At 39.4% G+C, this 16,546-nt stretch overlaps 1 protein-coding gene across 5 annotated transcripts in view; it reads left to right on the forward strand.

Moving 5' to 3' along the window:
* LOC124156146 overlaps nt 1-16,546 on the forward strand; it is a 132,394-nt gene that overhangs the window by 98,965 nt on the left and 16,883 nt on the right. For 2 of the 5 annotated variants that reach the window (XM_046530495.1, XM_046530496.1), the window contains exon 1: nt 3,429-3,769. The exons of the other annotated variants lie outside the window; for them this stretch is intronic. In XM_046530495.1, the coding sequence (XP_046386451.1) occupies nt 3,632-3,769 (138 nt within the window). In that variant the 5' untranslated portion in view covers nt 3,429-3,631. Of the gene's footprint in view, nt 1-3,428; nt 3,770-16,546 lie in introns of those variants that run through there. 5 annotated transcript variants of the gene reach the window in all.

A 16,546-nucleotide genomic window follows, 5' to 3' on the forward strand; every position in this document is an offset into this window, starting at 1 on the left:
CCTCACCATCACACTCTATTCATAGCAGCGATTCCGGGATTTAATCGCACCAAAATCGTCAAGGATTGAAGAACGTGTATGAACGATCGAATCCACGTTTTTTCGGCGATCGCTGTCGAATGTCTACCATTGCTAGCCATGAGTGTAATCCTGTAATCGTACGAATGGGAAAAGGGCTGCCGTACGATTCGACACGAAAACAAACCGTTTAGCAAAGCTTGTTTACGTTTCACGGGAATTGGTAACCGCGCGCGAGATCTCGCGTATGGAAGGTGCTCGTTTTCTCGAAAGGGATCCGGTAACGTAACCTTCACATTTTTTTTTTTTTTTTTTTTTTTTTTTTTTTTTTTTTCCGGTGGAAATCTTCGATTATATATATGTAAAAGAGCAAGACCCTGACGGAGATAGGTATCCGGGTTGTCCTCCGCGTCGATAGTTTGGTCGAGAAGGATCCAGGAACGTAACCTTCTCTTTTTTCGGAGCTCACATAATTTGAAGCACCGCAGTCGCGTTTAGCGCTGTCCCGGTGAACCAAGTTCCCCACTAACAACAAGTTTACAATAAAAATTTTTATTTTGCGCATATGCATGTTTTGTGAGACGCAAAAAAAGAAACCATTCGATGGATTTCAGAGTAATAATTTTTATTGAAAAGGGAATTTTTCTGTGAATTTAGGGCATTAATGGCTAAACACGACAGGCACATAGTGTGAATCTTCGCCAAGAGATGGAACTTCCGCCGTTGGCGAAGCCCTCCGACGGGTAGTGCTTTTCTCATTGTTATTATTATTTTATTTATTTCTTAATGCCTGCATATATCTTGGTTTTAAAAATCTCATTAGACTAGTTACTTAGCTAGAATTCTTTGGCCGAGATTGCTTTTTGAAAAAAAAAATAAATTCAATTAATTTCTTCACGTACAACTTACAATTTCCAATTTCTGTCAATTTAGATAAGCTAGATAGAAAAAACCGCAGTGACTGTTACATATTAGTGAAGGTTTCACGTCCATAGTTTCGTACTAATCACTAAAGTTGGGAAAACCGTTTACGGGGCAATCACCTTTCGCCTTAAGTCCTCGTCAGTACTTTCAAATTTCCTACCACGGTTTAGTCTTATTTTTGGAGCTATTATTTCATGGAAATTAATTTCAAAGAGTTGGCAACCGATTCGTGCCGTAGAGATCATCGGAGTCAGGGGCGGTCTGGCCAGGTCGACTGATCGGCAATCGCCGAGGGCCCCGAGCTTAGAGGGCCCCCACAACGCTCGCGTCTATCGTGAAGCCTATATGTAAGGTTTAATATAATAAGACTCCGATTATTTGAACTGAAGTCTTTTTGCAAATATAAAATTCTTCATTTCAATAAGTTGCTTTATTTACAACATAATCAGTGTAAAAATGTTATTAAAAATAAAGTAAAGGTGTCTGAAGAGAAAAGAGAAGCTGATGATTTTTTGAAAGGGTCAGTCGAAAAGTTTATTTTAGAGAATTTTTTGATTTGAGCGCAGTTTCAAAGAACAAATTCTCTAATTAAACTATGGAACTATAATAAATAATTAAATATTTTAAGCAGTGAATTTCTCACTTTTCATTTTGTTTTTCCTATATTAAATTTTATAAAGCGTAAAATCCTCACTTTTGATAGTATTTTTATATTTTTAAAAATCAACTTTTATCTAGTTTCTAAGAGCCAGAATAGCGTCAAAATCAATTTCCGGGCACGCAATTTCCTAAAATTTTCCCGGGGAGGAGATGGTTAGGAGGGCCGCATCATGAGCCCCTGCTGAGGGCCCCCAAGCACCCAAGAACGCCCGTGATCTGCGTGATGCGACCCGCAAAAAGCAAAACATACGCCCGGAATATTCGCTGCCGGCGCTCACGTTTATTGCGCGTCGCGTCGGCACAGGCGTTGTTGCGTGAGCGGGGCATGACGAGACCCGGCTGATCTTTCGGCCTCAACGAAAAAGGCCTGCGGAGTGGCAGACAGGGACGCTGGAAGAGAGAAGGAGAAGCGACTGGCCGCGGTGCGATGATGGACGATGCCAGAGATGCCGCGACTCTCTCGCGGGCATTTCCGACCCATGCCTCCGCGTCCGAAAGAAGGAGCGTGGCAGGGGAAGGCCGGAGTGCGAGGGGTCAACGAGCCGTCAAAAACAAACAACTATCTCGGGACGCTCGAAAACAAGAGCGCTCACGAAGAGGGGGCGAGAGGAAAAAAATTGAAGAAAAAAAAAGACGATCGAAAACCTTCACGTCCGTGAGCTCGTTTTTGAAATTCGCGATCGTTTTTCCTTCTCTCGTTCCGCGTTGTCGCGAATCGACATGATTGGACGAAACGGAGGACCAATCGCGTTGAGTGTTTGGTAATAAGAGACTGGGGTTGAGGGAGCCGATACTGTCCACGAGGAACTATTGGGGGTCGTCAAAAGATTTCGTGGGAGGGATGGAATGATAAATAAATACGTAAGAGAATATCTGATTGCTGGAAGGGGGAGGAACACAGATCGCAAACACATGTCCGCAAAACAAAGTCACCATATTATATGATTCAAGTATATGCTTCGCGATATTAGGTTATGAAACGGTACCAAAAACGATAACGAAATTTAAATTTAAAAAACGGTATCCGCCAGAGATGCTACTTGCTTCTAATCGCTCCAACCGATGTGTTTAGCCCTGTATTGCACTTGAGATACACCCCAGCTTAGCCATGAAATTGAATGCGATAAAATAAAGAAAAAGAGCCCTATTCATATGGCTAGTAGTTTAACTACATACACTCAAACATGGATTGCATTTCATAAAGTGTAAATTCTCAGCGGAGTTTGTCAATCACGTGTGATGCGGTACAAATATATTACGGCCCTATTCGAAGCCCTATTTGCACGGTAGCATTTCATCTATCCACAGAAATATGGATTTCATTTCAATAAGTGAAAATTCACATGTGTGATTCTGCGAAAAGATAATATAAATCATAAATTTAATTAAACAACATGAGTTCTATCCCCCTCCCATAATTCCCCATTGATAGCAATTCTCCTCTTCTTCTTATACTTTCAGCCTAGAATTATTGGAACCAATACTTCCCCCAGAATCGGATCCATCCTAGATCATAGGGGAAACAATGGGATTTTAAATGCACATCTGACTGCGATGCAGGGATTTGAGCATCGCACGCTCCAACCCCTCCGCTTACAATATGAGAAACCCCACCCGCATCCCAGTGGACCAAGATTCCTTCCTCACTCCTCCCGTTTTCCATTTCTCCATCGCCTCAACCTATCCCTCCTTCCCTGATCTTTATTATTTTTTATTGTTCTCCTTCGCTTCGGAAGGGGAAACGGCGTGGTGGGGCCGATTTTTCCGAGCGAGCGACCTCTTCTTCCAATAAAGAGGGCTAAGAGGTCGCGGTCGGAGTGAAACGAGTGATACCAAGCTCGCGAAGATCAGTTGTAAGCGAGAAGCCGATCTTTGCAGTCGTCTTCCTCTTATAGAGTGAGAGAGACTTTGTTTCAAAACTTCTTTAGTCGTACATCACTTCGTGATTCTGGCGCCCCCGCAATCCTTCAACTGCTACTCCCTCCTCCCTTCCGCCCCTCGATTCGGATATCCCCGGTTCGTGTCCCGGATGAGGACGACGGAGAAGGTCCTGCTGTTCCGGAAGGACAAGCGCAAGAGGGACTTTGCCGAGGGCGCCCTCGGCGGGGACAAAGTTAAACTCGTGTTCTTCACGCTGCCTACCGGCGAGGACCTCTCCTCCATCATGGTGAGTGAGGCAGGAGACAAAAACGATAGAAACCGAATCACAAAGAGAAAAAAATTAAAATTTCTTTAAATTAGTAGCTCCAGTATCCGACACCAGATCCGGAAACTGTTAATCCATGCAAATGAAGGATATTCTACTACAGCTGCACGAGCAACTTAAAAAGATTCTGAATCAGTATTTATTTCTCACAAAAATATACTAAAACAGCATGCAACGTGGTGATATTCGTTTTTCTAACCTAAAAACGAGCATCTGATTTCATGAGATGCTAACACATCGCAAGTAGTTTTTGTTATATTCAACTTGGTGAAAATGCAACCTTAGACAATACGTTTTCCTAATCTAAAAGCATGCATCTGATTAAATGATATGAAAACATATCACAATCAGTTTTTGTTTTTCTTCTTAGTGAAAATTTTCTATTACAAAAGGGAGGAAATCTTGACAGGAAATTCACAGTATGATGTAAACGAAATCACTCCTATGTTATACAATATACCCTTAAGCATCTATAAAGTTTATTTTTAATGAAGGAATATATGCGCGTGGGAATACATGCTTTGATAAGGAATCGCATTTTAGTAGTCAAGAAAATCAGAATTTATTTTGTTTCCTCCTATCTACATCGTACGATGTCATTTTGAATCAAAAAATAAAAAGGAGACTTGCGATATTTCACCTCTGTTGATAACAATAAGGTTCTAAAATGAAAGACTTCTACAAAGAGAGAAAAAAGGCCGGGAGAAGTATGTGAAATAAATCAAATTGGCGATATTCGGAGAAACCTAACAGGAGCTACGTTTAATGTTACTGGTAGAAATGTGCATCTTCGCCCGATTTGCGTATTAGCTATGAACTCAATACTGGCGCCAGTGGTTGAATAAATGTCTCTTCGTACTTAAGTTTGATAAATATGGCATTGAGAGAGGATGACCATATTGGTTTAGTGGACGCGCAGTTCCATAATTGGAATATTCCACTTAGCTTTCAATAAGCATCATAAATAATAAAAAATAATGCACAATCACTGTGATTGCTCTCGACTTCGGAGTAGAATGCAGTTGCGTTCTGGTACACCGAAAATTTCGCTTCCAGGGATTGCGTCACCTATTTGGAGCTCAAGTCGTGAAGTGCATTCTCGTGAGAGAGATATAGGCGACGTATTTGAAAACTTTCTGGGCATGAGACTTGTGCTTCTAATTCAAGGCATGATCTTTCCGCAGAATCACACATGTGCGTTACTACGTAAGAAACGCATGAGTAGAAGGCCGTTTAGATTGCGCTGAGCTAAACAATCAAACCGAGGTTTCTGACATCGTACACAAAAAGGAGGCGCGAACAATTAGGTCAGGATCTTAGTGCATCCGAGTAGAGTATACTGCGTTCTTTTCAATAAAGGCGTATTATTTCCGTTCCTCCTGGTGGTGGTGAAGCAAAAAATCGTAATAAAGCAAGCGGATACACCCAAAAACATAAACTTGTTTTCATGACAACTCGGGGCTTTTTGTTCAGAATCAATAACCTTGTATACATTCTTTATTAATTGGCAGCTCACATTCTTAATTGGCACATTACAGGGGCGTAGCGTGGGGAGTCCAGACCCCCCCCCCCCCGAAATGTAAAAGCACATTTTTTTCCTTCATAAAAGAAAAGAAAATATTGAAAAATCATGAATTTGCCCAGTATTTCTTTAATAAATGAAGTTTTTTTCGGTTATGAAGAGTGTTAAAATTAGTTTAAACCCTCTAATTAATACCCTGCTTTTCGAAAAATTTCCACCCTACTTTTGGATCTCTCCGAACGAAATTCCTGACTACGCCACTGGCACATTCCTAAATTTCTGAAGGAAATCTCTAACATTAAAAAGAAGTCTCTTCTATAAAAAGTAGAACCATTAACTTTATAAATATTGAAATTCCATTTTTCCATTCCTACCGTTAAACGGCAATTTTGGGCGTGCTACGCATTGCACTTGCATGCCGTTGACTTTCCTTTGACTTACAACGCACCAGTTCAGTGGAAGTAATTACCTACTATCATCCAGAATGGGTTAAAAGAAGAGTATTAAAAAAAGATTTTATGAAAATTTCCAAACACATGAATCCGCAGGATTAAATCTCGAATGACACAAATTAAGTGTGAAACATTATGAAAAGGAGAAGGGAAACAATAATGTTTCCTTTCTCCGACAGATAGTTCTCCTATCGGTAGTGACATTTTTTGACACATTTAAACTTCTGATGAGTTCCTATCAAATTCATTTATTAGTTGAAAACAAATAAAATTTCATACTTAAAGAATGACTTTGCGGATTTTGCGGACGGTTTTGGATTCTTAGGACTGGAACAGCCTTTTTTTTTTTTAGCCAACAGCGTTTTCCAATTCGCAGTTATTCACCCTTCGTGCACTTTTCGATCGTCAACTTACGGATGTGACGACAGCAAGGGTGGATCCAATTGGCGAGGGCGCAAGGGAACGAAGGGTAAAGCCGTGTCCCAACTCGTTAGCCATTAGGCATCATGTATTTAGCCAGCCAGATTCTGGGCAGCCAACCACAAGGGAGCATGAATTGGGACATCCTTACGGAGGTGCTGCCATCTACTGGGCACTAGGCCAATGCAAAACAAGAGATAATCGGAATGATTTGAACAAATGATGAACAAAACCCACCCTAAATTGTTAAAATGTGATTTTGAGTATTAGATGTCGGAGAAGAGTATTTAATCATAATTTTAGTATCTTAGACAACCTTTTTGTAATAGTAAAGTAGGGGTATACTTTCAAATTCGTATTTTTAGTTCCGTATGGTTTTGTTAAAGAGGTTTTAGCTAAGTTTGTGGCGAAATGTTGACGTATATCCCTTTTAATTGGTTTGTAATATTAAAATCGTGTCTCAACCAAGTACTTTTTTGAATTACTTATATTTTAGCAATTTAATTTTTAGTTTTGTATTATTAGAACAGGTCTATTTAGTCTATTCAAACGGTTACCGTCTGATTTGGGATTTATTTTCAAAATTTATTTAAAGTATGGTTTACGTACATAAATCAGGTTTCGGTATCATCTTTTAATCACCATACATTTTAATTTTTGTTACTTATTCCGATTCCAATTTCGGGACTTTGTCCAATAACATGTAATAATAATTGTTTATTCTTACGGGTGTTAACCTAATGTACAAAAAGTGTTAAATAAGAATTTAGACATAGTGTTACATAATTAAGAATATATTAGAAGCATATAAACATCAATAAGCGTTATTTAACACGTTAGAAAAGTAAACGGTAGCAAAAGATAACATGTGATCGGTATAAAAAGTTATAAAATAACATATGCATACACAAGAAGCATATAAACATTAATTAGCATTAAAATTAACGCCGCCTTCTCTTTAACTAATTTCTCCGTAATTCTTACACTTCCATTAACCCAATTTCATTATTATAAACAAAATAAAAATTAATAATTATTCGAACAAGTCTCAAAATATCAACACTACTTGCAAACAAGTACTATCCCTTGTTGACAGCCATGATGCCCTTTCTCCTGAAGACGCTTTGCACGCTTTGAATCATGGGAAAAGTGGGGCGAATGCCGGGTCTACACTAGTAACTTAAGTGACTACTTAAGTTGGCTCTGTATTTAAGTTGGTAGTGTAGGTGTCACCAGCTTCATTTAAGTACACCTCCACTTAAGTCATCTTATAACCCAACTTAAATTGCGTAGGCAACTGTTTCCGCACGGTTGAAGCTCTTCATGTGTTGTAAATGGCACATATAATACCCATCTCACATCATCCCGTTGATTATGTTCTAAGTTGTGCTGTATTGTATGATGTGGTTATATTGAGCGTTCTATTTCGTTAGTTAATTTCTAGTGTTGGGGATATTAATTCGACTAATTTATTTTGTAGTGTTTCTCATATAATTGTTGGTTTTATTTCCGTGAAAACTAATTGCTATGCCTGTTGCTCACGGCGAAACTCGATTTATAAAACTTAAAACGTTTTAAGGAATTTTAAGACTGACAATGAGACGACGGCAGAGGATCCGGTAAAACAGTTTATTTTCCATGGTGTCATAATCGAAAATAACGTAAACGAATGCACTCAGTAACTTCCCACACACTGTTATTGAAACTATTGCATAGGGCTTTAATGTTAGTCCTAGGGATGCCGAGGGAGATAAAATGTGGCGATTTCATTGGACGTGGGAGGAATTAATGGTTGAAATTTAACATCAATGGTTTTAATAAAGCAGTGGAATTTGACTAGCAATAAGTGTTTTTGTTTACGTTATGAATATGTCATTCCACGAAGTCACGCTTAGTAATTCTAAATTCCTCTGACTCCATCACCTCTCGCCATATAGCGTTCCCTCAGGAACTGAAATCGGTCTTTCCTTTTAACCTTCTGAATCCAAAATGGTTAATTCACGGAGTTTGGAAGTTTATTTCAAATAACAGTCGCTTTGGATCAAAGAATAACTAATTGCTCTCCTAGACCTTCATCTGTCAACATAACTGTTTCCCGATATAGACAATCACGGTGCTGAAGTCGACTTAAAGCTCAAGTGTAGCTACCGCACCACATTTAAGATTATATTTAAGTGAAGTCACTTAAGTTAAGTGTGTAGTGTAGACAAGGCAGAAGGATTCACTCCTCGATGCCTAAATCTGGCGGCCGCGTTAGCTGCCTAAATTCCCTCCCTTTGCTGGCTAACGAGTTGGGACATCCTTCCAAGATGGCGTCATGGCTAAATCCTGGAATTGGCATAGCCAAATGGCCAATTGGGACACGGCTTAAGTGAACAAGGGATCGCGGATGCTCCATCGTTGACGTGCCCCCGTGGGAAGTGGACGTGAAAATGGCGGCAATGGAAAACTCATAAATCTTGAACTGGAGTTTCAAGTAATTTTGTGCTTATTATGCTAGCTCTTTTACGTAATATTATATCGGCACTGTGAATTCTTGCTTTCCAAATGCAAAAACATAAGTATTAAGGTGAAATTGATTCTTAAATCAACCACCAGATGCCCTAACACTACCCCGCGCGTCATATTTCGTTGCTTTCAATAGTTCGCATTATTTCCGTTCACACTTTATGGCGCCACTAGAGCATTAGTAAGGGAGCAGGGTGCAAGGGAGAAAGGGAACAAGGGAATGAGTGTATACTACGTGGATTGGAAAACGGCCAGGGATGCCGACTTACAAATTTTATAAGTAGTGAGTTCGAAGTTTTTTTTAAGCATTTTAGAAGAGTCATATGGTCAACATTAGAACCTTGATAACTAGAATCTCAATATCTGGACACTCCGGGGAAAATTGATAAGCCTGAAATATTTTTTCCTCACACCCATAGCAAATTTTTGATGGGGCTCGGGCCCCCTCAGGCCCCATGGAGTCGGCGCCACTGGGCTGGTGTAGAAAATTTGTAGGTTCGCACATGTGCGTTAATACGTAAGAAATGCAGACATAAGCGGCCGTTTAGATTGCGCACTGCGACTAGCTAAACAAAAAAACACATCTGCCGGCCTCGATGGCGGCGGAGTATAGTCCTCACTTGTCAAATAAGAGGTCGCGTGTTCGAGTCCCGCCTGGATAGATTACCCCCATTCAGGGCATGGTTGTTCGTGTACGTGTAACTGTTAAATTTTTTGAACACCCCAATGTGATGTGGCCAGTATGTGGTGTATTCGCTAGTATGGGAATAAGTAACTAAATAAAGAAAATCAAGAAAACTTAATTTCAGAAGGGGGCGTATTATCTGAATTCCAATGGGTAATCACGAAATAATTTGGATGGACACTTTCCTTTTTCCGACCAGAAAAATTGTTGGCTTGTCTCTCATTGCATTGGCATTTTAATGCAAAAGTGAAGGAATAAAACCGTTACTCTGTTTTTTACTAACCACGATGACCAGGGGTGGATCCAGGATTTATTTCTGGGTGGGGCAAAAGCAAGGTCGTATCCAGGACTTTTGTTCTTGGGGTTGGTGGGCACAAGAATACCACGTACTACAAAACGAACGCAATGATAATGGGACCGTATTAAAAATCTTGCATATTTTTTAAGTGTCTGGGGGGCACGTGCCCCCCCCCCCCTAGATCCGCCTAAGACGATGACAATCGGACGTCTTTCGATTCTACTCTACGTTCCATAAGAAGCCACTTTGGATAATAAGATTTCGAATCTGAGAGGTGGATAGCCTGACGGGAAAAAACAGAGGGGATCGCATTGCCTTGGCTCAATGAATGTGATTGGAGAAGGGTTTAAGAAAGTGCAGATGGTTTCATATTACCATAGAGTAAGTATACTTACTCTATGATATTACGCACGCCCATATTCATCGCTGATTTATTGTTTTACTCGAGACATGAGATGAGTCGCATGTTTTCCTTGTCGGCACACTGCTCAAAAGAAACAGTAGACATCCATTCTCATGTCTGTACTGTGAGAAGTATCTATATTAAACATTAGAGCCGGGTTTAAAAGGTAAGCTCATGATAACGTATAATTACTAACCGCAAGCATCTGTTCTAATAACTCTATTAACATGTTTTTCGTTCGGCGTTGTTAATAATATCCAGCGTTATCTGTGGAATAAATTTTTTTAAGCAAAAATGACTAAAAACATAAGTGAATTTGGTTATAACTGCGCTTACCTTGAAATTTGCAACTAGAAATACGAAATATTCAGGAAACGAATGCGTACTCATTCCGTTTGCAAAAATACACGTGTAACAATACACGTTAACAACAGTGATCCTCTTTTAGTCGCATTTTCAATATAATGTAATAAGCTGTGCCGCAGCGTAACACATATAAAAACACTTCCTCATATACGGACAAAAAATTGAGGACTTTATCGTTAACATAAGTTTAAAACGGCGAGGGTGACGAGGAATCAAATAAATGGGAGGCAAGTGTCAAGGAAGCGAGGGAGAGTACCTTGTCACGCTTTTTGATATTTCCGGATCGTTCCATATTGCACCACGACAATCGGTAATAGATTCGAGGGATCACGGAGTCCGGGCACGAAGTATTGCTTTCTCACACAGATTTCCGCGTGAACGGCTCGAGGTGGCCTTGGCCGTGGAATCGTGAAAACGATCTTCCTTCTACACTAAAGGCATGCGACTGTAATCACCGTGGGATGGCGGAAAGCATGAGATAGCCCCTGTCCCACAGAGGCTACCTCATACCGTGTACAGGGTGTCCCATTCATCTTGACCACCCGAAATAACTTTTTGTCCAGATGCAAATTCAAAAATGTGTCAAGCAAATGTTCATTAGCCGTCAGGGGGACATTAATCAGCATGATGGCCTTCCTTGTAGCTTTATTATTTACAAAGATATGAACAGGAGGAGTTATAGGAGATGAAATGAATTGCCGAATAAAAAATATATAGGGTTCCATTTAAAAAAGACATACCGCTGTTCATATCTTTGTAAATAACAAAGCTACAAGGAAGGCAATCATGCTGATCAATGTCCCCCTGACGACTAATGAACATTTGCTTGACACATTTTTGGATTTGCATCTGGACAAAAAGTTATTTCGGGTGGTCAAGATAAATTGGACACCCTGTTTATCGATATATAAAATTTTCATTAAATAGGTTTTTAGTCTCGCAATGCTTGGCGTAGGATTTTACCTGTATTGCTACAGGAATCGTTGATTTTTCTGCACGGCTGTGGTGTCATTTCATTAAGATGCGAAACACCTTTACTTATGGCTTTATACTTTTTTATGGGCGAAAATAGCATACATTTTTGTTTAAAACATCGAAATATATCATAAGAAATCGCTTCTATTCCAAAGTTTCTCTTTATAGCTTGAACGTAGCCAGAAATTTGTTCGAGATTGTCGAGAGGAGGACAGTTTATAATGTTTAATCTACGGAGGTTATTTCGTTTTGAAAGGCAATTTGCAGCGACTTTACGTCGTTACACGAAGAAAATGGCATTATTTCATAAATTTAACAACAGAAACCATTCTAGCCAATTTAGTTGCCAAGTTCTATGTTCATTCGTCCCACCATTAAAAAATACGATTCATTTTCACCTAAATAATATGAATTGACGGAAGACAGCATTGTCTACGAGCGTGCGAGATTCAAAGAATCGAAGATCATGAAATTTACAATGCCATGAGGATTATCTTAATTAATGGAGTGAAGAACTATCGCCACACCCTGGATGAGATTAATTGACAACCAAAGTTTCGAGAAGAAACAAAATCTAAAGACGGTCTATGCAACTGCATGTATGGTCGTAAGGTTTTCATTAAATTTATTCTGGAAACAGCATATTTTTACTATTTCCTAAACGGAGAGACTACTACATGACAGTTTCTTTTACAATCACAATTCCGGAATTGACAATTCTTCGCAGAGTAGGTATTAACAATATTTCTATAAAATTTTCATTAAATAGATTTATAGTTTCGCAGTGCGTGGTGCGGGATTTTACCAGTTTTGCTGCAGGAATCGTACATTTTCCTGTACAGCTGTGGTGTTAATGTATGAAGACATGAAACACGATCCTGTAAGGCTTTATAACTTTCGGTATACGAAAAGAGCATGCATTTTATTCAAAGACATCGAAAATTTGATTCCTTGTATTTGATGGTAACTTTTACGAAAGTTTGGATACTCCGTCACGTTAGATCAATATTAATTACGGTCACCGGTCTCTACGTAACTGACAAGATCATAAGATACAAAACATACCTATAAAGACTTCCACAGCTTGAAAAGGATGTGTTTCTGCTAACCAGAAAGCATTAATAGTAATTTCTGCTAGCTAATTCGGGACCGGTTATTGTCTCACTATCAAAATTGTACCATGCTTTCAACTGTTAAGAATTGACATCGAGTTGCCATGACTGCATACGAAAGAACAGGCCAACGGCCTTATAATCACGCTCCACAACTTGCAACTAATCTAGCTGGCCTTGAGGTTATATCACTCGACGGCAGAAGTTTCGGATCATGCCGGGAGGAGTGTTTTAATTCCTGCAAAACACGTCGAATAGAATGTCTCATATTTCTCACCAAACTTAAAACGTTTACGATCGCTTTGAATTAGAAATTTTGATTGTAATTAATGCGACGTGATGAAATGTAACCAAATGAGGATGTATGAAATATAATATCCCCTTCCATTCAAGGGTGGAATCTTTTTGGAGAAAGTAACGGTAAGAGTGACACTATTTTGCCATGATTTTTCTTTCCAGTACTTACTACATAAGCAAATATAAATGAAGAATTTGTCTCGGTGGCCCTGCAGGGGTATTCTTCTTATACGTTGACTTTATTTCCCAAAGAACTTGATCGATCCATTAATATTGCCTATGATCCCAGATTGTGAGTTGAATGCATTAAAATAAACCATCAAGAATTACAGAAGTTCAAGGTGCAGGTTAGAAAATTATAGGGACAAGAAAGAGGAACTTTTGTCGGGAATGAATGAGCGATACGACTAAATTGTCAACGATTGTCTCATGTCGTAGAGTTCCTAGAAACGAAGTTTTGTCAAACTCCTTACACACCGCTTTACCATTATGTGCAAGAATTGGTGTCCCTGGGCTACTTCTTACACCGTGAAATAACTTTTGGCGAGATAAAAGATAAAGTTCTGTAAACTGAACATTTTTAATCGGTTCTCAAACTTTTCATCTCAATATTTCCTCTCCGGTATGTACAAAAGGGATAAACAATGAAGGAGTTATTTAGAGGTTGGGGAAAATTTGCTATCCAATTATTATCAGAAAAAAACGTAGCTATAATCTAACATTCGATAAAATAATCTTACGGTTTTCAGCAATAGTTAATTATACATGGTTGGGGGACCTTGGACAGGTTCCGGGGAGCATAGAAGCTTTGTAGAACGATTCTCGCGTTTTCCATCGGGTAATTGACTACATGTCCCCAGAAGTTTCGAAGAACGATTTGCTCTTCATCTTCAGGAGATCTTCTAAAGATCCCGTCATGCAAAAGATCCATGAGGATGAAGAGCAAGTCTCTTTTCGAAACGTCGGTAAACATGCCGCTAATTAACTGGTGGAAAACCCGAAAATCCTTTCTGAACTTGATACGCCGGGTAAATCTAAGATTTGATATATAACTTTCCTTGTCTATTTCAGGAATTAGTTCATCGACACCTGTAGAGTTAAAAATCGACCCCAGGTAACCTGTAACCTGTTAACACTACGTTTCCCGCTATCAAAAGGGTCCAAGAATTCCCATCACGGTCTCATATCCGCGTGGGCGATAGCGCTGTGTCCTTGAATTAGACAAAGCTTTCAGTTCCAGCACCGTGCCAACTTATCAGATACGAGACACCGTCCGGGGCAATTTCGCACAGTATTCCGCGTAAGTGTCGTTAAGCAATCGAAGGTTGCACTGTCACCGAGGAGCAATTAATTTCACGTTCATGCATCAACGCACCCACGGAGAGTGTTCGGTTCTGAGGATCTCTTGTGCTCCATGTCTCTCCTCTTCGCACATGCATGATGGCGATTCGCGTGTTTCTTATTTGCATTCTTTCGAGATAATCAAGGAAGAAGAATGGATAATGATTAATCGGGTAGGATGAAGGTATAAAAAATATTAAATTATTGAATTTTATGTTCAATCTAAGAGATTGTTTAGGATTACATATTGATTTAAGAAGAAACAAGCAGCAACCCACTCCCCCAACCTCCGGTTCCCCTCCCTCCACCTCCTGACACAGACACCTATATAAAAGATCTTAAATTCCCATCTCTCCATAATCCCTTGAAAAAGCGACCAGCATCGGTCGGGAAACGTTGGGGCCACCCAAAGCATTGACGCGGCGACATAGCCCAAAAGTTTTTAATCATAATGACGAGCACCCGCGAAATTTTTAACGAAGAATTACTGCATAAGTAATTAAATTCTATTTAATCACAAAATAAGCCGTGATAACCTCCAGTTCCTTTCTTCACGGGTTGGGTGTTAGTCTATCTATTGTTTTCTAACTTTTTAAACACCACCGTCAAATATACGTCATTGGAATGGATAATGATAATTCAGGAGCTAAAAGTAGACCGCGTAGTCATACATCATTTGAATAGTCAAGCCTCATAATCACTAAGTTTGAATTGGTAGGTTAACCTTATATATCGGATGATTTATTGAGCAAAAGCAGCTCCGACTGAACGATCTACCATCATCTGAGTTGAGGTGAGGTACTACTTCGAGGAAGCAAAACATACAATAAAAAGTTAAGCATCTAAAATCGTCCAGTGTCGCTGAAGGCTGTGGAATTGAAATAAACGCTCACCAACTCAGAGATTAATCCTGTACACGAATTTAAAAATAGATATTCAATAGATCGAAAGCATTTTTATACTTCCTCAAAAATATGTCACAGTCAGGCATTCAACCTTGATTTAAACATTCTTCGATGGTGAATAAGTGACTCAAGTATCATTTCAAATTAGGACTGTTAATATATCCGAAGTATCTTTATTCGGACACTTGAACTTACGACACATTGGAAACAAGCAAACATAGAATGAAGGTTATAAGAACTTCTTTAGATGTAAAATTTCGTAATGAATAGGGCCATGTACTTAATAGTTAACCATCTTAAACCAATTACCGACAATGGAGATGAACGCAGAATACTTAATATTTACCATGTTGTATTAGTAATTACTTTCAAGGAAAGAATTTGCAAATAATACTTTACACACTTATTTCAGAGATATGACGGCTACAAAATAATTAAATTGAATAAATTAAAATCGAAACCCTAATAAACAGTTTTCAACTAAAATTTTCTCTGGAAAAATGGATTTTCCCATAAAATTACCCATCACGTAGCAATTATGTTAACAACTGCCTATATATCAATCAAATTCATTTCTTCCTCATGCGGGGAAAAATTTCAGAATCAAACTTACACCTAAGTACGTGCTTTCATGGGAGCATTTCAATACAGTGGTGTTCCAAAAGTTAGAGTTTCATACGTTCATTTGTGGTACTGAATACGCATTCAATAAATTTGTCCTCGTGAATGTGACATTTGAAAATGCCGTATTTTATTCAACGCTGGAAGAGGTAATCTGTCCTACTGTCTTCTTAAAAAACTCATTTATTGAGATTTCAACGTTGAATGCACTGTGTAATCGATGAATAATACTACAATAGGGCAGCTTGGCAGCCAATCAAAAAGTAAAATTGCTGCAGAAGAGAGGAACTCCAAGCATCAGTCCTCGAAGAGCGAGGTGGTCCAGGAAAATGCACTGCCCTCTTACCCTATCTAACGATTTGATCGTTGGATTATTCTTCCTCATAGAATGATCCTCCAAAATTGTTAGATCATTAATAGCTTTGCTTGGTTTCGCTATTTAGTGGGCCTTCTTCGCTTCTATAGCGTTGAAGTGTTTTTCCCCGTCCCATCCCTTCCAAACCTATCAAACCCCAGGGGCGTCGACAGGCTCCTATCGCGGCGGCGCCTCTTTCCTTTTTCCTTCCTCTCCAGCCCCTCCCCGGGTGATCGGGCGAATAAGCCACGGGCTTGGTTCCCGGCCCCGGCGCGTTGTATCCCTGAAGTGTTCACCTTGAACCCTCATACTCTCTGCCATCTCACCCTAAATTAAAATTAACACGCTGTTTCCCATTACTTAGGAGAGACTTCATAAATTACCATCTGGCCCATCATGTTCATCAACATCTTCAGAATTGAGGACTGGTGAAACTATGGATAAACAAGTACAGTGAAACCTCGGTTAGCGAACGCCT

Source organism: Ischnura elegans, chromosome 3, assembly GCF_921293095.1.
Source record: "Ischnura elegans chromosome 3, ioIscEleg1.1, whole genome shotgun sequence".
NCBI classification, from domain to species: domain Eukaryota; kingdom Metazoa; phylum Arthropoda; class Insecta; order Odonata; family Coenagrionidae; genus Ischnura; species Ischnura elegans.